The sequence below is a fragment of the Dryobates pubescens genome, chromosome 25 (assembly GCF_014839835.1).
Source record: "Dryobates pubescens isolate bDryPub1 chromosome 25, bDryPub1.pri, whole genome shotgun sequence".
NCBI lineage: Eukaryota > Metazoa > Chordata > Aves > Piciformes > Picidae > Dryobates > Dryobates pubescens.
Genome location: NC_071636.1, coordinates 15,614,375 through 15,638,772, shown reverse-complemented (window position 1 = coordinate 15,638,772; position 24,398 = coordinate 15,614,375). Strand labels below are relative to the sequence as shown.

The 24,398-nt window shown below is 50.5% G+C and overlaps 2 protein-coding genes across 2 annotated transcripts; one reads left to right on the top strand and one right to left on the bottom strand.

The window, feature by feature from the left end:
* Positions 1-1,603: 1,603 nt before the first annotated feature.
* Positions 1,604-19,113, top strand: HNF1A (HNF1 homeobox A). Its single transcript, XM_054173236.1, is given in 10 exon segments — positions 1,604-3,790; positions 10,429-10,628; positions 11,361-11,547; positions 11,953-12,191; positions 12,881-13,038; positions 15,044-15,245; positions 16,539-16,730; positions 16,986-17,120; positions 17,381-17,530; positions 18,117-19,113. Coding segments are annotated over 10 exon segments (1,926 nt in total). The 5' UTR covers positions 1,604-3,455; the 3' UTR covers positions 18,245-19,113.
* On the bottom strand, positions 4,803-24,384 carry C25H12orf43 (chromosome 25 C12orf43 homolog). The gene is made up of 7 exons (XM_054173237.1): positions 24,245-24,384; positions 23,771-23,816; positions 22,859-22,957; positions 22,021-22,091; positions 21,619-21,706; positions 20,522-21,257; positions 4,803-7,410 (listed from the first exon to the last, which is right to left on the bottom strand). Exons 1-6 carry the CDS (start codon positions 24,375-24,377, stop codon positions 20,906-20,908), a joined length of 789 nt encoding a protein of 262 aa, XP_054029212.1. The 5' UTR covers positions 24,378-24,384; the 3' UTR covers positions 4,803-7,410; positions 20,522-20,905.
* Positions 24,385-24,398: the final 14 nt, after the last annotated feature.

Here is a 24,398-nt window from a genome sequence, read left to right as displayed (position 1 = left end):
GGGGAGCTCCCAAAAGCAAACATGGTGGAGAAAAATCAACTTGAAAGTGCTTGCTAGAGAGAGTCCTCACCTCCAAAGTGCTTAAATGGCATGAGATGACATTCAGCCAACCACATCTTGATTCTGCTGCAATGGAGGTGCACAGAGAACAAGGGCAGCTCCATGTAGACGCTTCACCTTTCAGCAAAGGACATGACAGTGCTGACTGGTTTGGGAGGAACAAACAGCATCAACAGGTACAGAAAGAGAAGACAAAAAACATCGAGTTTTGACTCAGAGCCACGCTCGGGGCCAGGCTAGGTTGTTGTTTAGGGGATCCCTGTGGAATTCTCCTCGGTAGAAAGAGCGGAGCTGTGCGCTGGGACACTGTTCTCTTCACTACCACCTAGTGGGAAGTTCCTTCATTAACACCAGAGCTGCTCCTGCTCTCGGCTTTCATCCCTACCCTGATGGTAGGAGCAGTGAGTAAGTGCAGGGGGAAGTCATGGGTCAGAAGGACACAAGCTTGTTTCCTAGCCAGGAAGGGGACTGTGGTGAGAGAGACAGACAGTGATTTAAACCTGTTAGCACACCATGCCTGCTAGCTCTGCACCCAGGCCAGTCCTTAATGTTTGGTACACTTCAGATTCAGTTTAACTGAGACTCCAAAAGTCTGCAGAGCTGGGTGCCAGGGTATAAGGAGGAGTGGTGTCTAATGTGCAGCAGGAGGCTGCTTCCTGCTTCCCAAGAGTTCAATTTCCAGCATTTAGGAGACACCAATGAACTTGCTGGTTTTCCTGCACTGAGGAACCTGAAACACTTGATGGGTGCTGAGCCATTCACTAGCACAGTCTGGCAGGTTACAGGGAAAGCTGACAGTGTAGAAACTGACCTCCCCTTTGCTTACTTGTCCAGCCTCCTGCAGCTTGAAATGGACAATTCTGGCCAACAGACAATAATTCCTTTCCCCTTACCCCCTCAGGACAGAGTCAGAGAGAATATTTACCTCTTTCTCATCATTTGCAAGGTTTCCATAATGGGCTAAGCATTTTTCCATGTGGCATCCAGTTGTAGCGTTCAGAGAGGTCCTAACACACCATCAGATTTTCATGTCTGGGCTCCTGGACTTCAGAGCTCACAGGTTTCAAGACAGGCTGTTTCAAAAGCCCCTGTAGCTGAGGGTCTTTAAGGCAGGCAGAAGCAAGAGGACGTCTGGGTGCAGAAGGAATCCCCTGATTTCCTTCTCTTTAGAGTTCCCCTTGACAAATATTGACGTTCTTTGTCTAAACTTAGTGGCTGGGGTCCTCACCCCTGCTCCAGCCTTCAGCAGGTGCTGTATACTTGCAGACCAGACTGGACACAAACAACAACAGCGGTCGCTTTCCCATCTTACTTCAGGTAACAGAAACCACAACGCCAAAGAATGACAGAAGCTTGTCACCTTTTGCAGGAGGCCCACAACCTGCAAAGCCTTTGAATTAGAAAGAGATGTCCTGCAGAAACTACAAAGTCCTGAGTGGATGCTGTCATCCCAGTTGGCAGTTACCAGCCAGTACTGTTGGCGTCCCTACCTGGGGGGGTGAGGAGTAAGGAAAACTGTATTAAAACTGTATTAAAATAAAATGCACAGAAATTGTATCAAACATTGGTAGAAGAATGCCAAAAAAGCTCACCAGTCTTTACATAACCTGAGTGGGGGTGAAATCAGAAACTAAAGACATCTTTTTTCCATTGATGTTCACATGAGAATGTCATAAGTGAAATGTAAATTGTTACTTCTGTTTAACCACACAAAGCCAGTCTGAGCTTTGTTCACTCACTGCAGCGAGGGGACCTGGTACTGGGAGTGCAGAGGCTACCAGAAGCCAAAGCTAACAGTTAACAGCTACCCTGGCTGAAAGCAGCAGCCCTAGTGCAGGGAGGAGGGGGTCCAAGCTGCAGAGGAGCTCTGCCCTTCAGTTGCTGACTTAGCAGGTTGTGGCAGGAGCCTGGAGAGCATGGCTAATGGTGCCCATACAGGGAAAGCAGGGGCCAAGGTCACTGCAGCATTGTCTTGGGACATTACTCAGGCTCCTCTTAGCTTAGGCTTAATGGGAGCAAATGAAGAGACCAACAGCTGCCCCTAGGGAACCCCCTTGGAGACAGCAGGCTTACATCCTGCACCTGGTGATCACACAGAAGGGATTGTCTGCATGAGATGCTCCACATGTGTGCATCAAGGTACTCCCTCATTTAGTCACTCAAAGTAGATAGATGCATTCATATCAAGACCAGAAAAGACAATTCAGTCATAAGGACTCCCTGAGAACTACACTACGTGACTCCAGCTGAGCTACTGAGCAGGTTTGAGGAAGTCACCCAACAGGAGGGAGCAGAACCTCAGAGCAGGGCTGGTATCAAGAGGGACTGGAGGTAGGTGGTAAATGGTAACCACAAGCCTGCCCAGAGCACTCTCCAGAAGAAGCAGGGCAACTGATGCCAGGGCAGGGACTTCAGTGTGAACCAATCCCCTGGGCTGTTCTTTATCATGTGCTTGAATCACAAACTGAGAGGGGCAAGTCCTGTAATCCCCCCCAGGCTATGTGGATACAATGCTCCTGATCATCAGTTATGCAATGACTGCAGCAAGCTATAGTGGAGGTGCTAGCATTTGCATGTCAAGGTACCCAGCAAGCCACAGCCAGACTGAAAACCATTGTGGAACACTTGATGCTGTGCCACAGAAGTCAGCTGGAGCTCCAGAACATCCTATGACTCTGCTACCTTGGCATAAGCCTGTACTGCCCAGCTGAGGGGTTGCACAAGGGCTAGCAGAGCTGCCAGGGTGGCTTTCTCTCAGCCCAGAGTCTTTGGCAAGGGCTGAGCCCAGCTGAGTCTCGCCACTGCTGGAGCTCTGCAATCTCCCCACGGGCAGCAGCCGCTCTGGAGCCACTTGTGGCCTGGCACAGCTCTTCCTTTGGGTACCATACCTGCTCCTTGCTCGAGAGCTAGCGGGGCCAGCACTCAGCCACACCTCTGTCCTCCTTTTCCTGGTTTTCTGTCCACAGCTTACTTTTACATGCTGCAAACCATCTACCCCTTCATTCTGCTCTCCTTCTCTCCTCTGCTTCCCTCCCTTTCCCCCTCCCCCTGCCTTCTCTCCCTCTGTACTTTGTGAACTGCTGCTGCAGTGCTGAAGTCCAAAGTTCAGTAACTTACTAAGCACACAGATAAATATGAACCTTGGAGAATTTACATTGCTCCAATGTAAACAGATAGCCAAGGGTCCCTTTATCAGCACTGGCTCAGGACAGTCGTGGGGGGTCTGAAGTGGCTCAATTTTGTATTTTGCTTTTTTTGGGGGGTGTGAAGGCGGGAGGCTGCGCGGCGCCCGCTCCGCTGACAGTCGGGCGCCGTTACCTCGGGAACATGGTGTAGGGAAGGCTGGAGGCAGAGCCACCTGAAATCCAGCGCCAAGAGACACCAGCCTGAAGACCATGGTCTCGAAGCTGAGTCATCTTCAAGTGGAGCTGCTGGGAGCGCTGCTGGAGTCAGGGCTAACCAAGGAGACCCTGATCAAGGCGCTGAGCGAGGCGGAACCCTACGCGCTGCAGAGCGAGAGCCAGCGCGCCATCAGCGCCCTGCAGGGCGAGAAAGGGGAGCCCTGTCCTGACATCCACACCCTGCCCAACGGAGCCGCCGACTCCCGGCTCTCCGAGGATGAAACCTCTGACGACGGGGAGGAATTTACCCCTCCAATCATGAAGGAGCTGGAAAACTTGAGCCCTGAGGAGGCTGCTCACCAGAAGGCTGTGGTGGAAAGACTATTACAGTAAGGACAGATTTGCTGCTCCTCTTTGCTGCTTTCCTGTGCTCTCCCTCTAATTCTCTTTTCCTTTCTCCTTCTGATTAGTGTCCCTGGTATTCACAGCTGATCTAGCTGCTCACAGTCTCCATCCATGCCATGACTAGAAGCCCCAAAACATCCCCAAATTATTGATAAAGGCTCAGACTTTCCTTTCCTCTCACTTAAAATGCATGAAGGCAGCCATGGAGCCTCATCACCTACATGATGTGCTCATACGGCCACAGCTTCTCTCTGAATGTCAGGATTTAGGCTTGGAAGTTTCCATGTGATTCACAATTTCAGTCATAAGGGAAAAAACCAAAAACCCAACATAAATAAAGGAAAACAAAATCTGGTCACTCTTTTCCAGTGAGGATCTATGGTGAAGTGAAGCTGCAATGCTTCCCCACTGTATTTAAGGAGAGTAATACTCTTAATTTCACTGGGGTTTGCTAAAGATTATTGGCCAAAGACAAACCAAGAGGGCTTGTTTTTGTCGTTCTCACGAGTGCTAAAGTCTCCTGACTGCAGAAGGTATTTTTCTTGTAGAAAGAGCACACACCAAATACACATGGAGGTTAAAACACTCTGCTTCTCCCACCCACTGCTTGACACAAGTAGGAAGCCCACATGCAGCACCTGTAATTGTTTACAGGTTTTACTGCCACACCGATTTGCCTTTGCATGCAAGCATTTTGGAGATCAAAAGCCAGGAAAAGTTCCCTGAACCAGTAAGCCTCACAATAGGCTTGAGAAGCATTCACCAGGATTTCCAGTTGGGATTCTTGCTGGGACACAATTCCCACAAGAGACCTAAGAGGTCTGTCCAGGTGAGGACCATCCCCATCCAACCTGTCTATTGCAAGAGAACCAGATCCTGTGCATCTGCTCTGGTGGCATTTTGCAATGACGAGGTGATCAAAGACAAAAAGATGCAGCAGCAACATCCTGTGTTTATAATCTTCACTAGAACTAAAACACACCTAGAGAACTCAGGCCAGCTGATTGCTGCCTTTGTGTGCCAAGGAAATGAACATCAAGAGTCACAACAAGCAAACATCAAATACCCCTACCAAAGGCTACAGCTTGAGAAGCAGCAGGACAAGAGTTAGCATTCACTCTGACTACTTAGAAGAAAGCTCCCATGCAGAATGGGAGTTGATGACTCTGCAGTACCCAACAGAGGAAAATCCACAGGATCAGCTCTTACCTGGGTGGGGAAACATCCCCAGCAATGCAGTCTGGCCCAGTCTGTCTCCCACTTCCAGCTCTGTCACGACTTTCAGTCTCCTCTGCTCCCTTTAGCTCGTTTCCCTTCTCTCTTCACTTCTGTCTCTGCTATTACTCCCATTTTGTTGTTGTCCTGGCTAATTCTTCCTCTCTTCCACTCTTTTTCTCCCCCTCATCTTTGTCTCCTTCTCATCTTCCTGAGTCTGCGTACAGGTCTTGGGGTAGTTTGAGCCCAGTGGCACCGGGCGGGCCCTGGCTAGTTACTAATTATCCAATGGCTTTATTATTTCTCTTTTGTCTTATAAATTTATAGATTAAAAGACCCTGATATGCTTTTTGATCATTAACTTCTGATCAGGTATCTCTGCACAAGGGAAGCCATGGAAGCTGAAGAAGAGCACCTGGCTCTATCCCATTCTCTAATGAATGCCACCTGCTGTGATCTAAGGACACATGGATGCAGGGAATTCTTTCCTGCCACCCTCACTTCGGCATGAATTCTTCCTTCTGACCCTCCCTGACTTTCTAGGAGCTTGCTTCCAGCCTTCCCTGTGCTCACTGCCAGCCTCAGCACAAGTCTCACCTCTTTTGCAAGCCTGTGATATCAATGCCTTCCATCTCTCCATGCATCCATCCAAGCAGCATTCCCATTTCCAAATGGCACTGAGGTACAGGGACATTCTATGACGTCCCCAAAGCCCTAAGATAGCACAGAGGGGACTAAGCAAGAACAAGGATTTCCTAAGCCTCATACTGAGTCTTAATTGCAAAGCTTTGCTCTGAAACACCAGTCCCCTGTACCACAGGACAGAGCAGTTCACTTCTGCCGCTGAGGACAGGATGAGGGAGCCAGGAGCCTTTGTTTCACAAACAAACCAGGAGTATGCTTAGGGAAGAACAGATCAAAACCAGTCAAGGTAAAATGGAAACAGTAGGAAGTCTGTGTTGACATGGTTCAAATTTCTGGTCAAAGACTGGGAAAAAAAACCCTGTATGTCTGAGAGTCTGTTCCAAACTCTGAACCAGTGGCAAGGCTTGGTAATAGGTAAGCAGAAAGTTTTTCACTTTAAGAACTTACCTTTCCATTAATAGATGCCTTAAATCCTTAAACTAGTATTAAATACTGTCAGACAGGGCAGAGCAGGCTGAGAAATTACTCCTAGCAATTAGTAAAAGGAAGGCAGGCAAGAACCTCCATGCCCAGGGATTCCCTGCAGAACCTCAATGCTTGCAAATCCACCTGGGCACCTGCAGGAGGATTTCAGACTCAGAACCCAATGGAGGCACTCATGCCATCAGGCAGGAACCTCTTTGGCACTCAGCAACTCCTGGTCTGAGACTGCAGACCACATTTTAAAAGAGCTTGACTCATGGGCAGCTTTAGTGATACAAGAAAGGCTGTGTGGTAACTGCAGCCACTGCTTGTGAAGCAGACTCGGAAAACTGTCCCTTGCTGGGCTTTCCAGGAGCTGGAAAGGATAGAAATGACAGCACCAAGAGACCAAGTGTGTCCTTATAGCACCACTAAAGGCAAAGCTACAGTTTGGAAAGCACCAGTCAAAGCTGAGTGAAACAGGGTGTGGAGAAGATACACCCACACAACCAGGGGCACCTGTGGGCATTGATTAGATTTTGTGCCCACAGCACAAAAAAAGATGCTAAAGGCAGTTCAGCCAAAGGTTTCTCTGGTAAAGAACCAGCACAGTTTCATTCTGTCCCCTCAGCTGTCCACTGATCTTCCATGCATCTACAGGTTTAGTAACACTCTTTCCAGATCACTCCTGCAGAAAGCAGACTGTGTCATGATAAGGAATATAGAACTGAGCTGTGTGCAGTCACTTCCCCAGAGCAGAAGGCAGAGAGGCTTTCCTGGGTGAAGGGGCAGATCACAGCAGCACAGGTACAGCAAATGGAGAGGGGTACAAGGACATTTCACCTGCTGGGCAAGAGGTGGAAGTTCCATTAGGAAAGAGAGAAATGGAGATGAGCTGCAGATTTTCCCTGGAGGCAGGGATAAAAGCATGTTTTCCATGAGGGAAAAACAAAGCTGTAACGACACAGGTCCAGGCTTTCCCCCATGCAAGAATGGCTCTGGATGGGGAATCTGGAGATGAAGCTGCCACACCCCTTTCATTTCACATATAAAACAGGCCAAGTTCAGCAGAAAGGAGCCCTGTGGTCTTACCTTCCCTGCTCTCTGCTTAGCCCAGCTCCAGGCTGTGCACTGACACCGGTCAGGGTTGTCTAGCAGGCTCCAGAGGAAAGGGCCAGAGGATGGTCCTGAGTACTTCACAGCTCTGAACCTCTGTTTAAGCAAGGTCTGGTCCAAAGCAGCAATTCAGAACCCACCTCAAGGAAATGAAGGCTTCTTTTGCCTGAGAAAGAAGAAAAGGAGAGACAGAGAGAATGAGGAAGAGGAGGCGAGAGAAAGGAACAAAAGGAAAGTCAGGAAGAGTGAAGGAGGGAGAAGGTCCCCTGAATGTTGCATCTCCAGCTCTCTGGAATGGGTTTTCTTTAATGCTAACAACTTGATATTTACTTTCCATTTAAATTTGAGATGTTGCTATAAATTATCAACCAGCCTCTTGTTCCCTTTGAGTTTATAACTAACTACCTGGGTTACTTATTGTTCAGGTAACAAAAGGGAGGTGAAAACGCCCTTAAAAAGTGACCTCAGAACTAAGAAAATGGGAAGCTGGCATGGAAAGGGGACCCAGGCCCCTGTGGCTGAGATGAGCCAAGGAGAGGGGGCAAGAAGCAGCAGAGAGCAAGACTTAGGAAGAAGGAACTAAAACTGTGTGAGAAGTTGGAGAAAGAGATTAGTCCTTGGAGGACAAGAGAGTGACACAGCTTGCATCTGGGGAGACAAGGGAGGTGAAAAACAGAAAAACCAGGTGGGAGGTAGAGAAGGAGAGCCTGGGCAAGGCAGAGCCATTTCCACAGTTCTGACTCACTGAAGCACTGAGATTTTAGTGCAGCTACAACCAGGAGAACTTGTTCAGGGTGAAATACTACCCTCTGTTAGTCAATGACAGTCTTATTACCAGTGGCAGAGTGAAGGCTGCAATTTCTGTTGTCCTAGTCAAGGGTGAAGGCTCTGCAGGTGGAACCTGCACCTGGGCAGTGGTTCATGTGAGGGTTCAGCTGGCCAGCTGCTATCTGTGCTGTGGGGCAGCCTGAGGCCAGGAGGAGTTGCTGCCCTGGTGTTACAGCCTGGCCTCTGCCAACCTCCAGATTAGCTAGGAGCTCATGCAACTGCCCTGTGAAGTCACACTGTGTCAGGAGTCCCCTGCACTGCTGTGCCTCACAAAGCTCCCTGCTTTGTCTCAAAGGAAAGAAAAAACACAGGGGTTTAGTCACTGTGAGAACAGACTCACAGATACTTCCTGCTTTATTCCTGCCATAAAGAAGTGAGGGTCTCCACAGGGGAGACCAAAGGGACTGACTGTGGTGCAGGGAGGAAATGGAGACATAACAGAGGTTTCCATCAGAGATATCACAGTCCTTCCTCTTTCCATCTGAGCCACAGCTTGAATCTAAGAGACCAGACTTTCCAAGTCTGAGTCTTTTCTCCTTGTGTAATGAACTCAAGGTGCAGGTGCTGGACAGACTATCAAGAGTACAAAGGTTTGAGCCTGGGCCCTGGTTCTGACAGCAGTAGAAGAAAAAAAAACCAAACAACCAAACCCACCACACCAAGGGAAGAAAAGCTTTTGTAAGTTCAGCCTGGTTTGAAGCTTCTGAAAGACCAAGATGGCTAAGGAAAGAAGCTAGAAAACAGCAGCCTGTCTAGCAAGTGTCCCATCAGAAAGATAAGCAAATGTTCCTATTTTAAGAGAGCAGGTTCTTCAGCAAGCTGTAACAGACAGTGTCCCTGTCACACTTTAACTGCAGCAGAGCTTGCTCCTTGGACTACCCAGCCACTGAGAGAGGGGATGCAGGGGAGCAGAGATAAGGGTGTTTGTTCTGAGAGAACAGGTGTGGACTTCGTCCTCCTTATCACTGTGCAGCCTCTGGCAACCTCCTGAGTCAACAAAGCAATGAGCTGTTGCCTGTTGCTCAGCCCTGTGTGCTCTTGTGACAGTTTCCAAGCAATCCTAGATCCCTTTTCCCCTGGGTTGCTCCGTGGATGCTGGTGCTGGCGGTGATGCCACACCTGCAGCATGCAGCCACTTCCAGCAGGCATTTCACACACAGAATACAGAAGGATGCTCTCTGGTGAAACTGAACCTAAGCTTTTTCTGCAGAGAGGCTCCTGCACTGTTGGGATGTAGACTGCCTGGTCTCACACCTTTCTGTTTCCACCGTCATGCTGAGCTCTGATGAAATCAATACACTCAAAGAAGCCACAGTCATGTGTTCTATTTTCCTTAGGAGCCCTCATCAATATTCTATCTGGAGACCCTAAATGTCAGAGATTCACATCTCTTATGAAATCAGATTAGCTTCTCAAATACTGAGTGGGTCTCAAACAGGTCAGTTCCCTCAGCTGCTGCCCCAGAGGAATGAGTGGTTTGCCTGTTGGTCTGTATTGCATTTAGAAGCTTGAGTGGCTTGTCCGGCAGAGGTGCAACAACATCATCCTGGATAGCTTGGTGTGTACCTGTGCACACATAGCTCCCATGCAACAGTGTGATGAAAGCCTGTTTTCAGTTCTTGAATCACTGCAAGGCAACCCAGCCTGGGCTGGAATCAGGGCATGAGCCAGGTTCAGCCTAATACCACGATGAATGTCATAGAAGTACTTCCTAGAATACCAAGCACCTCTGCCTTAAAGAAAGGGAGGGAGAAAGAGAGAAGAAAAGCTAAGCAGGGAATGGAAAAAGAGATGTCAACTGTGAGAAGGAGATCTGTAGTCATAAACCATCCACCTGAACACTGAAATGCAGTGTCACTTCCCTCCTCATACCACTTCTCACCAGCAGCCACGTATGCTTCCCACTCATGTTCCCTCCCAGCAGAAAGCTTCATCCTTGCTCACACCCCTGGTCAGCACTTGTGTCATTTACAGATGATTGCTGTGTAGACAGAACAGCCCAGAGCCTTATAATCAAATGAGTACAGGTAGCAGAGACCATGTCCATGCATTGGGAAGTTCCCTTCAGAACCAGTCCCCTTCTAAGGACAGATCCAGGTGCCTACAGAGAACAGTCCTAAGGAAGCCAGCACTGCAGCTGTTGTTTTCCCCTGAGTGCAGAGTCAGAACCAAACAAGGTACCACACTGGGAAACAGCCTTCCCTGATGCAACCAGTTAACAGCCCAGCCCCACCACATGCAGTGGTGGTTGCAGGGTGCACCTCAGAAGGTATTGATGCACTTCCTTGGAACCCAGCTCTGCTGTGTGCAGGTCTTGTATCTCTCTATGCTGAGAAGTGTTTTCTGCTCCTTCCAGAGAGGACCCCTGGCGAGTAGCAAAGATGGTGAAATCCTACCTCCAGCAGCACAACATCCCTCAGCGTGAGGTGGTGGACACTACTGGTCTGAACCAATCTCACCTCTCACAACACCTCAACAAGGGCACTCCCATGAAGACCCAGAAAAGGGCAGCCCTCTACACCTGGTATGTCCGCAAGCAGCGAGAGGTGGCGCAGCGTAAGTATGGCAGCGACTGCTCTCCCATCTCATTTACATAAAGCCCTCTGCTCTCCCCTGCTAATCCCAGCCAACAAAAACTGGAAGGAAAAGCCACTTGTGGCAGGGAAGTCTAGGCCAGCATTCAGTGGCGAGGTGAACCGAAGAGCACATGGGAAAACACTTCCTTGTGAAGCACCTGCAGTCACCCACCCCACACTCTGGCTAAAGAGAAGCAACTAATGCTCTCTGTGTGCAGTTAGCTCTGCACCCATCCCCAGACTCAGCAGTTTCAGCTGAACAGTTGCTCAAGCTACAGAAAGCAGCAGGCTGCCATAAAAGCACTGTGCAGAAATCCACTGTGGACTTTCACCTCTGGCCCTCTAAGCCCCTTTGTCACAGGCAATAGGAATCACCCCTGCAGCTTGCAGTCCTGCATCCAGGAGCCTGACTGGAACAGGCCTCACTTCATTTTGTACTGGTTGGTTGCAAGTAAAAGGGGACAGTTGGGTTTTGGAAAGCAGGATTCCAGCCCTGCCTACTTTAAACTTAGCTGCCCTTGCTTTCACTACTGCAAGGGAGGAGCAGAGATGCAACGCATGCAGGAGAAAGCACAGGTCCATCAGATTAGGGAACTTCCTTCCCACTCCATTTAGATTCAGCCCTCTTGTCTTGTACAAGATGTTCTCCAAGGGTAAGCTGCACTGGGCCTGCTTCCAGAAAGCAAACTCCCTCACCCCTTTGTGCCTGCAGAATTCACACATGCTGGCCAGGGTATCCTGACAGAGGAGCCCATGGGAGATGACCTGCCCACCAAGAAAGGAAGAAGAAATCGCTTTAAGTGGGGTCCTGCCTCACAACAGATCCTGTTCCAAGCCTACGAGAGACAAAAAAACCCCAGCAAAGAAGAGCGAGAGGCACTGGTGGAAGAGTGCAACAGGTAAAACTGGTGTGTGGCTTGGGGCAGCGGGGGCACGGCGGGCAGCGGGGGCACGGCGGGCAGCGGGGGCACGGCGGGCAGCGGGGGCACGGCGGGCAGCGGGGGCACGGCGGGCAGCGGGGGCACGGCGGGCAGCGGGGGCACGGCAAGGCCTCTGTGCTCTCCGGTGTTTGCTAGCACTGAGGCCAGCCAGCAGTACAGCAGCAGAGGTCACCACTAAGACTACCCACGTTTGAGTGACATGCCACAGAGGAGCACTCGCTGCCCACAGAGGCCCAGCCACGTCTCCTGCCTGCTGCAGCCGGCAGGTCCTGCCACAGCGTGCCAGAGCAGAGCCCCGCCGGGGCCGTGCACTCGCTGCGCCCCAAGCCCAGCTCTGCAAGGCTCTTCTGCTTCCCCCGGCAGAGCGGAGTGCATTCAGAGAGGCGTTTCCCCATCGCAGGCCCAGGGCCTGGGCTCCAACCTGGTGACGGAGGTGCGGGTTTACAACTGGTTTGCGAACCGTCGGAAGGAGGAGGCGTTCCGGCACAAGCTGGCCATGGATACCTTCAGCGCCCCGCAACCCGCCCCAGCTCCCGCGCTGACCCCGCACAGCTCCTCCTCCCTCCAGCCGCCGCCCGCGCTCTCACCCAGCAAAGTTCACGGTAAGAAACAACCTCGGGGAGCACCGGCAAAGCTGCGGGTGACCCTAAGCCCACCCCTTTAGGAAGGGGAACCCACAGGTAGAAAAAGCAGACTTGGTGGGAGGGCAGAGCACGGGCCACAGCGAGAGGCTGCCCCCGACTGAGGAAAGCAGCCAGAACTGCAGGGGGACAAAGCTCAGCATAACACCTTCAGCTACATCTCCTCCCTCACTCTTTGACATCCTGCACTCGCTCAAAGTTGGCAGGCAGGAATCCCTTCTCAAGGGGTCATCCCCCAGCTGCCATTGCGTGTCCATTCGTGGCACCTCCTACCCTTTGCAATCCACACCAGCACCAGCTGACCCTGTGGGCCAGTCCCCAGGCATCAGGAAAGCTCATTCTCCACCCAAAGAGAGCTGGTAATGGCTCTCACCCTGGAAGGATCTTGCTGAGATTCTCTCCACTCGAAACCCACATCCCGAAGGGTGGCTCCCCGTGAGCCCAGTTTACTCTCTGCAGCACACACAGCCATGCCTTAGTACCTGAGGGAGCAACTGCACCAAGTTGCAGAGGGCTGAGAATGCCTGTTCTGGCTCCCTTGTCTCTGCCTCAAACACCCAAGCACCTGCACAGGGAACTGAACTTAGCACTTGCCAAAGCTTCTCAGTTTCTTGTTTTTGACAACCAGTTTCCTTCCTGTTGTGATGCAGGGGTGAGGTACAACCAGCAGCCAGCCAGTGAGGCAGAATCCCCCAGCAGCAGCCACCACGGGAACAGTTCCATGGTGACCACCCAAACCATCCTGCATCAGGTTTCTCCCCCTGGACTGGAGCCCAGCCAGAACCTACTGAGCACAGACACTAAGCTGGTAAGTACTTTCAGTTCTGGTGAGTGGAGTATGTCAGATCCTCTGCCCATGGTTACAACATGGACTATTCAGAATTAGATTTTCCTAGAAAACTCTTCAAGCCACCTTCTCACAGAGATATTGCACAGCCACTTTGCACTGAGCACGGAACACGAGCAGTCCTGGGACACAGGCGCCCTCCAGACTGCTGCTGGGGGGCAGGATGAGCATAAAAGCAAGTGGAGCCATTTCTCATGATCACAGCAGCCTCTTGTGAAAACAGCTGAGCTCAAGGGATGATTTCCTTCTTCCCTGGAAACCATTCTCTCCACCTCTCATTTGAACTCAGCCCCCAGTGGGATGAGCAGAGCAGTGACCCACACGTACAGCTCTGAAGGCTGAGCCCAGCAGCCTGCATGTAGCAAGTACCCCTGAGACGTGCACCGGGTACCCAGACTGCAGCAATCTGCCTTCTCAAAGCACATCTCCTTTGGAGATTTGGCTACACCTTCTCCCACAATCAGCAGTGCTCAGCTCACACATGGTCCCTTGCAGGGAAACAGCTACCAGAAGTTTGCATTGGTGCTCACTGGCCAGAGGCAAAGCTCACTATGCAGAAGTATGATTTGACTATTGTCAGTCACTCACTTTATTGGCTTGCTGCTCTCTTCCTGAAGAGAAAAAGTCTTTCATGAGGTGCTGAAAATCTTCTGTGGCTGTTCCTAAAATTGGTACCAAGGTGATTGGTCCCACTGCTTAACCTGTCAGTGCTTACTAAAGATTCCTTAGAGCCTTTCATCTGAGGGGGAGGAGAAAAGGGCCTAACACAAAGCAATGAACTTTCTCAGCCCAACCAGAGAAGAGATGAGAAGACTGAGAGGGGATTTAATAAATGCCTATAAATATCTGAGGGCTGGGGGTCACGAGGGAGGGGCCAGGCTCTGCTCAGTTGCACCCTGTGACAGGACAAGGGGCAATGGATAGAAACTACAGCACAGGAGGTTCCACCTCAACAAGAGGAGGAACTTCTTCACTGTGAGGGTCACAGATCCCAGGAACAGGCTGCCCAGAGAGGTTGTGGAGTCTCCTTCTCTGGAGACTTTCCATCCCCATCTGGATTCATTCCTGTGTGGCCTGTGCCGGATTCTATGGTCCTGCTCTGGCAGGGGGCTTGGACTCTATGATCTTCAGGGGTCCCTTCCAACCCCTAACATCCTATGAGCCTCTGAACCATTAGAATGCATTTTGCTGTTCCACTGCAGGTCTTTCCAGGGCTTTGCAGACTCAAAATCCCATCAGAGCACAGGCACAAGTTCCCTGGTTCATTCTAGAGGTTAAGGAAACAGTTGAGTTATTAAATTTCTCAGGGACAGGCTGAATCAGCCAAGGCACAGAAGCACAGAACAGTCCTGTTCTGCCAGGTACCATTCCTCTGAAACATCAGGGAACAACTGCCAAGCATGGTGGCCTGAAAAACACATAGTGTGAGAGGAAAGGTCTAAGGGAATTTTCCAGCAATCCTTTTCAACATCCCAGTCCAAAAACTCACTGGCCATTTAAAGGCAGTGCTAAGAGCAAGGGAAATTGCAGGCATTTGTCAGAGGAAAAGATGGAGAAGTGCAGCTCCTGGATTCTGTGCTGAAGTCTGCAGCTAAAACTGCTGTATCAAATTACCTGAGGCTCTTCACTTCTCAGAGCACCCTCCTCCTCCTCCCCAGTTGTAAAGCAGATGATGAACTTTCCCTGTAGAGAACATAAGGTGACTGATCTCATTCCTGTCTGTAAAACCCCTAGGACTCTCAGGAGAATTAAATCAGCAAAGACTCACTCTTAGCATTCACCAGCTGACCTCTGCCAGGTAACTGATGAGCAGAGGGAAACTGCAAGCCAGCAAATGTGGGGGTCTTTCCAGTTCACAAGGGAAGAGAGCAGGCAGGAAGAAGGCAGAGGACATTTGTCACAGCTTTGAGACTTGCCATACTCAGTGTGCTGCAGATGGCATTTTCACCATCCTCCTCTCACACAGGTCTCAGCTCCTGGAGGAACTCTCCCTCCTGTCAGCACCTTGACTGCCCTGCACAGCATAGAGCAAAATCCACACACACTGAGCCAGCAAACTCAAAACCTTATCATGGCATCACTGCCAGGGGTAATGGCAATTGGAGCGGGTGAGACCTCCTCCCTAGCACCAGCATTCACCAACACAGGAGCCTCCACCCTGGTGATAGGTGAGTAGCCTCCTGCACTGACTCAGCTTATGGGGATTCAGATAAGGAGCTCCCTGTGCATCTGGGAGTTCCCTGACTCATTTCCAGAGACAAAGGCACTAAGCTGGCAGTGATACACCCCTTGGGAGACTGTCACAAACACCAAGGATCTTCAGCAGCACTCCTCCAAGCACCAAGGGAATTAGGGACAGATATTCCTTATTCACTTTGGAATTAAGTTACACCCCCACACACATCCTAAAAGCAAGGCACTTGTGCAATGTATTCCTGTGCTAATGTTTTGGTCTCTCTTTGCTGTTCTGCATCTTCCCAAACATAAATGTAGTGCTTCCTTAAAGCCATGAAAACTGAAGCATGTTCAGAGTGCCTGAAAGACAAAACATCCTATTCTCCTTGCTGCCAAGAGCAGCAGAGATCCTTTGGAAGGCACTGCAGTAGTTCCTGGGGTTTATCTGTTTCCCTTGGACAGCTTTTCTGGACTAGCATGAGCTTTCATTCCAAGGGCTAATCTACTGCCAAAGTGCATCTCACTAGATAAGGAAAAATAAAGCCTGCACTCTCCTCTCATGCTTCCTTCCCAGGAAGAAAGAGACCTTGCTTTGTTCCCTGGTGACAGCTGTGAGCTAATTTCCACTTCCTCCTTGGTACCTAGGATTATGATATGGATTCTAATGCTGTCCAAACAACAAATAGAGAGAGACTTCCACGTGGTGGAAATCTTTCAGTGCTGCTTTACAGGAACAGACTCTGGACAGTTGTAGGAAATGGGGAGCAACGTGTGAAACTTTCTACCTCTTTCTCACTGGTCCAAATTCCATCGTTGTCAGCCCAAGCAAAACGAGCTTAGATTCCTCTCCGTGTGGCTGGACAGCTGCAGCATGACTCTCTCTGCTGCCAAGGGGTGGGTGAAAAAAAGAACAAAATGAACTGGACACTGAGATGATGCTTTGAGTTCACCTCTGAGCATGGCCTCCCCAGTGGAACCCTAGGCTACCACTAAACTGGGAAATGAGCTATACTGGTATACAGAGACACACAGAAGAACACTGGAAATCAGAGGTGGCTTTCTGGTACCTGGCTGCCTTATGCATTTTGCTCACTCCCTCATTGTTTTCACATGCATGAAATCTATTCTAAATCACAGATAACAAACAGAACACCTGAAAAGCAGGATCCATGTTTACCCTGCAGTGACAGGCCTGCCACAATGCCTGTTTCAGACACCTCTGTTGCAGAGCAGCCACACTCCTCCTATAGTGTGTGACATTGCTGTCATCAGTCCCTGTTTTTCAGGCCTGGCCTCAACCCAGCCACAGAGCGTACCTGTAATAAACAGCATGGGGAGCAGCCTCACTACCCTGCAGCCTGTCCAGTTCTCCCAGCAACTGCACCCATCCTACCAGCAGCCCCTCATGCAGCAAGTCCAGAGCCACATCAACCAGAGCCCCTTCATGGCTACCATGGCCCAGATACAGAACCCTCACGGTAAGAGCATGGCCCCACTTGCTCAGGTGAGCAGCACAAAAGCCCCTGCTGGCTCCCTGGCCTAGCAGCACTCTGCCTTCCTTCTGTCATTGCTGCTCCAATTATGAAATTCCTTTCCTGTTGCTTTCATCTCTCCATGCCTCCACCCCCAAGTTCTGGAGGCAGACAGCAGGTGCCCAGGCATGAGAACCAATCAGGCAGAGCAGTCTCTGCAGAGCTTCAGCACCCACCTGATCTTGTTTTCTCTCTGCCCAGCTCTCTATGGCCCCAAGTCTGAGGTGGCCCAGTACACACACACAGGCCTCTTGCCACAGACCATGGTGATCACAGACACAGCCAACCTCAGCACCCTGACCAACCTGACACCAACTAAACAGGTAACAGCCTTCAGCACAAGCCTTTGTTCCCCCACCTTCAGCTGCACCAGTCTGCAGGCAGCTCCTTGCTTATCAGAGCTTTGGGGGGTGGGGTCGATGGCATCCCAGCAGGATGACCTTTCTTATCTCCTCACCCTGCTGGTACCAGCTGCAATACTGAAGGCTCTGCACTGCACTGTCAAGGAGGTTTCATCTCCTTGGAAACTGCACCTGCTCACTCTTCTCTTGTGCCCGTTAGGAGGGATGCAGAAACCAGGCACTGTTGACTTTCTTTTCCATAGGCATTCACACCCGACTCGGAGACCCACACAGAGTCTGGGATGCACACGCCAGTGTCACAGGCACCCACGATACATCTACAGAGCCAGGACACAACCATCCAGCACCTTCAGCCAGGCCCTCGCCTCACCTCCAGCCCTGCTGGTAAGAGCAGCAGCCACTATGATCTTAAACCGCTTATTACCTAAGTTTCTCTCGCCAGCGCTGTAAGATCCAGGTAGAAAATGGTCACTGGGGCTCACGGTTCTCTGAGAGGGCTCCACCAGTGTCTCAGGGGTGTGGAACAGCTGGTACAGGGAGAAGATTCAGAGCACAGTCTGTGTGAAGCCAGGCAGTGGAAAGGGGACCCTTCTTCAGAATCTAGAGAGGAAAATAACCTTAAAAATATTGACAAAAATCAGTGTGCAGGAGTGTCCAGCCCTGTGGGCACTTTTTAGGTCTCAAAAGCCCACAAGCCCCTCATTAAAAGAGTCCAGTTGGATTTTACTGGTTTTAAGGATGAGCTAGGACATCAACAACTGTCTGGAATCCTCACAACTGAGCTCTGAAGGTTGTCACCCTCAAGGTTTTCAAGATTAGCTGTGGACCTCAGCGAGGTATATAATGGCACACAAGAGAGGAAAAGATGCTGTGCCCCTGTGCCAGGAGAGCTCAGTCGTGCTGGAAACGTGCACACGTAAGGGGACTGCAGTGACAATGTGTACTTAACTTCTGCTTGTGCCTTTGACAGTGTCCTCCAGCAGCCTGGTGCTGTACCAAAACTCTGACTCCACCAACAGCCACAGCCAGCTGCTGCCATCCACTCACAATGTCATCGAGACCTTCATCTCCACCCAGATGGCATCCTCCACTCAGTAACCAAGACAGCTGGCTCCAGGGCGACTGCCATGACCAACCTGTCAGGTGCAGCTCCAGCTGTGTTTGCCATCACTGTCACCACTGCCTCACAGGAGGGAGAGGCTGCTGTGCCCAGCTGACCTCCAGCCCCTGCCGCCTTGCACAAATCCCTTCCTCAGCTTCCTCCGTGGGAGATGTCCCTGGCTCAAGACAGAAGCCAAGGAAAGATGATGCTGGCACTGCTACAATCCACTGCCCCCTAAAAAACCCAAGCAAACCTCACAAGCCAGCTCAGAACGACCAGATGTCCTTCTGTGGCTGGCCAAGGAGTCCCACCAAGACAGGGACCTGAATGCTATGTGGTAAAAAATGCCAGGGTGTGACTGGGACTTGGACTTTGCTTAGCTCCTCATCAAGCTGGGCCTGTACAAGCCTGCCAACAGCAGACCAAGCCATGCAGGACAGAGCAAGGCTGAGCTGCCAAAGAAGGGACACCACCTCTCCAGTACTCGCCTCCTTTGCTGTAATGAAGCTCCACTGAGTACTCCTTGGAGGCAAGGGGAAGAGGAGAGAATTTGGTTCCTGATTTTTCAATGAAATCCAGAAACAGATTCAGGAACAGCTTGGCACAAACCTGCCAGTATGGGATCACTGACTACAAGCTACAAATCTTTTAAACACAGAAATCCCAAGCAGTCCCAGTCCCAAATGACCTGCTCTAAAATCATGCTGTCCCAGTGGAAATGGCTTGGTTATTTTTGATATAGCTCTGCTTTGTTTTAAATGCAGATAACAAATTAAAGTTCAACAGCAGCAAGGAGACTCCAGTTTTCTACCATGAACCATGGGGATTCCAGGAGTCAGGGGATGGCACTCACCACTCCCTGACTCTGCAGAGCAGCTGGGAGGTTTCCATGCCCCCCCAGACTGCAGCTGCTCCGTGCAAGGGTGTCCCTTTGCATTCACCTGACAGAACACGGTTCACTCCTAGCTCCCTTGCAGGCTAGATACTGCAGCTCTTGACATGCAAAGAATTCCCCTGGGACTTAAGAGTCTAGCTTGCACGAAGTGAAGGGGCTTAGTCCTAAGGATCTACTTTCATAGCTCCTAATTATTCCTCTCTTCTCTATTTACTCTCAACATTCACATAAATGATTGTAACTGACACGAACAAAGCCCCAGTTTAGGCTTTGTGACTCTTCTTTCAGCTGTGAAATGGCTGAAAAGCCTTGAAATTAGAACAAGTTCAAGACTCTTGCAAGGTTGAGACACAAGGGAGCTCAAGAGGGAACTCTTTAGTTACCGTATCTGGACATTTCAGAACTGCAGATGTCCATTACAGTTTTTAGTGACAAGAGCTTTCTACAGATACCATCAAACATCAGAGCCTAACTCAAATACCTATATTCTCTGGGAATGTTCTCCTAGCATTGGTTCCTATCTCCCAGTTGCAAATACACACACAGGTGTGTGAGAGCAGGCTGGGTTAACCCAGGACAGTCCATATCAGACCTTCTCTGGGGGCAAGGGCTTGTGAGACCAGGCTGTGATAACCCAGGACACAGACAGCTGGGCCTTCACCCAGCAGCAGTGTCTGGCTCAGACCTAGATGCTTACCAGCAAGTTATGGTTTCCAGTTCCAGTCTTTATGCTTCCAACACCCAGTAACAGGCACTTTCCTGAAATACTGGAACTGAAATATGAAAGGGTAAGAGCCACACTGAACCCTCCCAAACCCCTGCAGTTCACAGGGGCAAAGTCACAGTTAGCTGAAATCACAACTGAAACACAGTAACTTTTAAGTCAGGCTTAAATCCTTCCTGTAGTAATCCAGCACTGATCACCAAGCAACTCAAGAGCCATCTTCAGCCATCTTTCTGCCAGGGGAGCCATCTGAATACAGCAAGAAAGCCAACGTGGTACAAAACCTACCAGGTTAGGCTGGTAGTGTAGCAGAATTTAATAACAACAAATGCCTTGAAAAACCTAAATATGAAAAGAAATTTCAACATACACAAAAGAAATTTCAACAGGCAGTGAACAGCACTGCCTACTTCTAACAGTGCTGAAATAAGCTCACTGCCCTCTCTGCTTATATTCAGAGGCCCTGGAGAGGTGCAGATTACAGAGAGATTAGTAACAGGGGGGTTTCAACAACAGATTGTTATGATGATCATAGGGAAAAAACCCAAGGCAGCCCTGCTGTCTGGCAGGATGCTTTTGGTAAATGAGTCTCCCACAGGCTGGAGATATTCTTAGTAGGCATCTAGAAGATAAAGAGATAAAGGAGTTGATCACCTGTTGCCATGTAAACCAAATTCCAATCATCATATATTTTCTCCAGGATACAAGGTTTGGTTTCATGGTGTGAAGGAACAGGCTGGGAGAGATGTAGCTCTGATTACATCCCTCTGCCACGCAAGGCTGTGCTCAGGGTTCAGTCCTCTTACATTGGGCCTACACAAGCAGCAGTGCAGAGAGCTGCTGTGCTGGGAGAACAATGCTGCTTCCCCCAGGGATGCCAACAACACAGGAGGTCACTTCATCAGACTTTCAGGCCACTGAGCTTTCAGAACAGCAGCTTTGCCAATTAATTTTCCCTCATCTGCAGCTCTGGTTGTTAAGGGGTGTTTCAGTCTCCTTCACCCCTCACCATTGCCTGCACTTTGCAAAGAGAAATCTTCATTCTCTTTTCTTCTTCTTCTTCTTTTTCTTCTTCACACCACCTGCCAGTACTGAGCTCTCTGCATATCTGCTGTCCTCTCTCTCAGGCTGATCATTTCCAGACACTAGCTGTGGCAAACCTCTGCCGATCTGATCACCCTCTGCTGGGTCTATTATTTTCCCCTGAACATTGTTTTCTCCTTTGATCTTCTTTTTCTTCTTTATTTTCTGGCTGTGCTCCACATCACACTGACTGTGATCCTGTCTGGAATTCTGGGACAGTGCAGGAAAAGCACTTTGCTTCAGAATGTCTGTGGCTGATACAGCAGCCTCTTGGTACCTTTGCCACTCTAGGTCACTGTCTGTGTCACTGGAAAGGTAACAAAAGGAAGCACTGTTACATGTTTGCCCTGGATTCAGCACAGATAGCAGAATAACCTGAGAGAACACCTGGGAAACACTCCAGAGGCCCTGGGCCTGCAGAGTTAGCCTGCACTTAGCATTTACCCAGGCTGAAGGCCAAAGCATTCTTCACACACACTAGGAGGGAAGAACTCATACTAATATTTCTAGTTCCCCAGCACTAACAGAAACAAACACAAAATCTGCCCCAGTCAGTGTTGAAGTCACAAACACACACTTCTCACCTGCCTCCCTTGCCAGAGTCCCAGCTGCCTCTGCAGTGTGGGGTGCAGGAGTGCCTGGGGAACAGAGCAACTGAGCCTACTCACCTGGAGCTGGAGGGCTGTCTCCTTGCTGCGGGGCGAGGTGGTGATGCCCCAGAGTCTCCGGGGACAGAAGAGGAGAAGAGGCGAAAGCCTGAAAGAGGCAAAGGAGGATTTTAGCCACAAAGTAACCCAGAGGTGAAAGCAAACCAACAGCCCTTCCCTGGGAAGCCTCACTGTTGTCAATGCCTTGCCACAGTGCTTGGCAGTAATTATTTGGGATTGTCTGGGAGGACTTAGGGCACAAAGATAACAGCTTCCCAGGAACAGCCTTCAGGGTTACCAAGAGAAATTCTTCTGCTGCAAATGCTTACCTGGGTGTGCAGCTGGCACCAGCCAGGATCCATCCCACTCCTCACCACTGAATAACCTCACCAAGCAGCCAGAGTGGCTGTGGCTGGCACTCACCATCATCTGCAGAGTCAGACTGCTGCACAGTTTGGGAAGATTCTGACGAGTCCTTCATGACGGTGATGAAGCTAAACAGAAGAGCCCAGGCAGAGCTTAGAGAGGGTGGCACAAACTGAACCCAGGCTGGGTGTTCCCAGGAAACAAGACTGGAGGGAGATGCCACATGGCTTGGTACTTTTTGTTAGTGAGGCTGCCTCACCTCCCTGATTTCCAAAGCAGACCATGCCTTGTGTCCTTACTAACACATGCCACAGGAATGACTTACAGGCAACATTTCTGAAGCCAGCTCTGAACACCAGGAATTCCATCTCCCCAGGGCCACATTTACACAAAAAAGGCAGACAGTGGCAGCCCAGAAGCGTACTGCCTGAACCAGACACTGGTTTAGGTCATAAGCATAAATGAAAGATTCTCATGACAGCCTTTAAATGATCCTGAATTTCCCATTTTCAGCACACAAAAGCATGGGCTCCTTCTTTTTCCTTCCCTCTCCGAGACTTGGTAACTGGGGGAGAGATCTCCCGGCCATGGGCCTGATTGGGCCCAAGGCCACAGGGAGATGGGCAGTCTCAGGCCTGGCCAGCTGAGACTAGCCCAGCAGAGGGAGGGGGAAGAAGGAGCCCTGGGGGTTTTGGATGCACCCTCAGGTGGGGATGGGATCTTTCTTTGTCACTGCGCTTTGGGTTTTCTGTAACATTCACTGCTTTCTATTTAAACTTTCATCACTTTTGCAATCCGTTTGTCTGAGTCGTTATTTCTGCCTGTGGTGGGGAGGGGATCTGCCCCAACCCATTACATCCCCAGAACAAACTCCTTTAGGATTGTGTGCCAATACCTGTCTAGCATTGCTCCCAGTTTCTTTGCAACATGTGCTCTGAACTCTGGTGTTGTCTGTAGCTCGTTTCCATCATCACCATGACCATTCACCTCACGCCTGTTTAAAGTAAGAATATGATTATCTCTTTCAAGGCTGATATCATCTGGTGCTCTTACCCCAACAGGAGCCAAGGGATTGTAAAATCTCCTAGCCTCTAGTAATCAGCTCACACTTGATATGGAAGACTGCTAAGAGGGAAAAACAGCTCAGTAGCAACAGTTCCATTCCCAAGAGCCAGGTAAATGTTATTAAGCCCTTTCCATCACAGTAACTGAATGCTTTTTCTCACTGAAATAGCTGCATGGTGCCTGGATGCTCCTTCTCTTAGACACAGTCCCTGTGTATGCTGCCACAATTCATGCAAAATCTGTTTCAGGAGAGTGACTTTGATTCATTTGCCTGGCTGACAGCTTTCAAAGCTGAGCCTAGAGAAAAGCTGCAAACTTAGGACAGCAGCAGCTGCACTGCAAGGCTCCTAACTCAGCTGCTGCTTTCCAGCTTAGGAGTGCTTGCCTTTGCAACTCTAACATTTTTTGAAGAAAAGTATATATTTTAACATGTAGCTGTACTAATCCCTCCATAAGGACACTTGCAGAGTTGGGACATTCCTGACAGCTGAACTAATGCTGGAACTGACAGCAGTGATAGGTTTTCAACTTCTATCTCCCCCCACTGCTCAAGGGATGAGAAATGTACTTTAACACATTTCCTTTTCCAGATTTCAGCATCACTTCAGATTAGGGTTGGGCTAATTTCTAAAACCCAACAGGCCCTGCTAGTAGTAAGTATTAACTGTAAGGAGCACAAACACAACAGACGTTATCTTTCCCCTTCAGTGAAACCTGTATGTGAAACCAGAAGTAAAAATACCTTAGGCTGGGCTGAGCAGACTGTAACCGGTCCTTTGTTGAGCCACCTGACAAAGGAAGAAGCAAAGGCAAGTTTAAAAGAGCCCTCCTTAGCCTCACTTCGGGCATACGTGCTTCAGCAGCATAACGGATCGGGCCTGGAAGGCAATCCGCGCCAGCCTGCCGAGGAAAAGAGTTGAGGGGCAGCTTCCCACCGGCCAGGCCCCAGCAGACGCCCTGCCCGGGAAAGGGCTCTGGCCCTGGCAAGAGGTCGCGCAGCGCCGCGGCACAACCGGCCGCCAGCAGGGCCAGGCCGAGCTCCTCTCCCAGAGCCAACCCGGACTCCCGAAACAGCCCCGCGACCGAGAGCTGGGCCCGCCCGACCACCGCTGCGCTGGGACAGTGGCGGGGCAGGAGGAGCTGCGAAGGAGCCGAGCTCAGAGCGCAAGGAAGGGTAGGGCACGCCGCCGAGCCTCGCCGCCGAGCCGAGCCTCACCGCACCGCCGCTCCGTCCGCACCGCCGCTGCCTGCGCAGCGCAGTCCCAGGCGGCCTCCCGGAGCCGTGCTGCCGCCTCGCCGCTGCTGTCCGAATCGGTGTCCGAGCCGGAGCTGCCTCTGGGCGCCGCCATCTTGAGGGGAGGGCAGGCGCG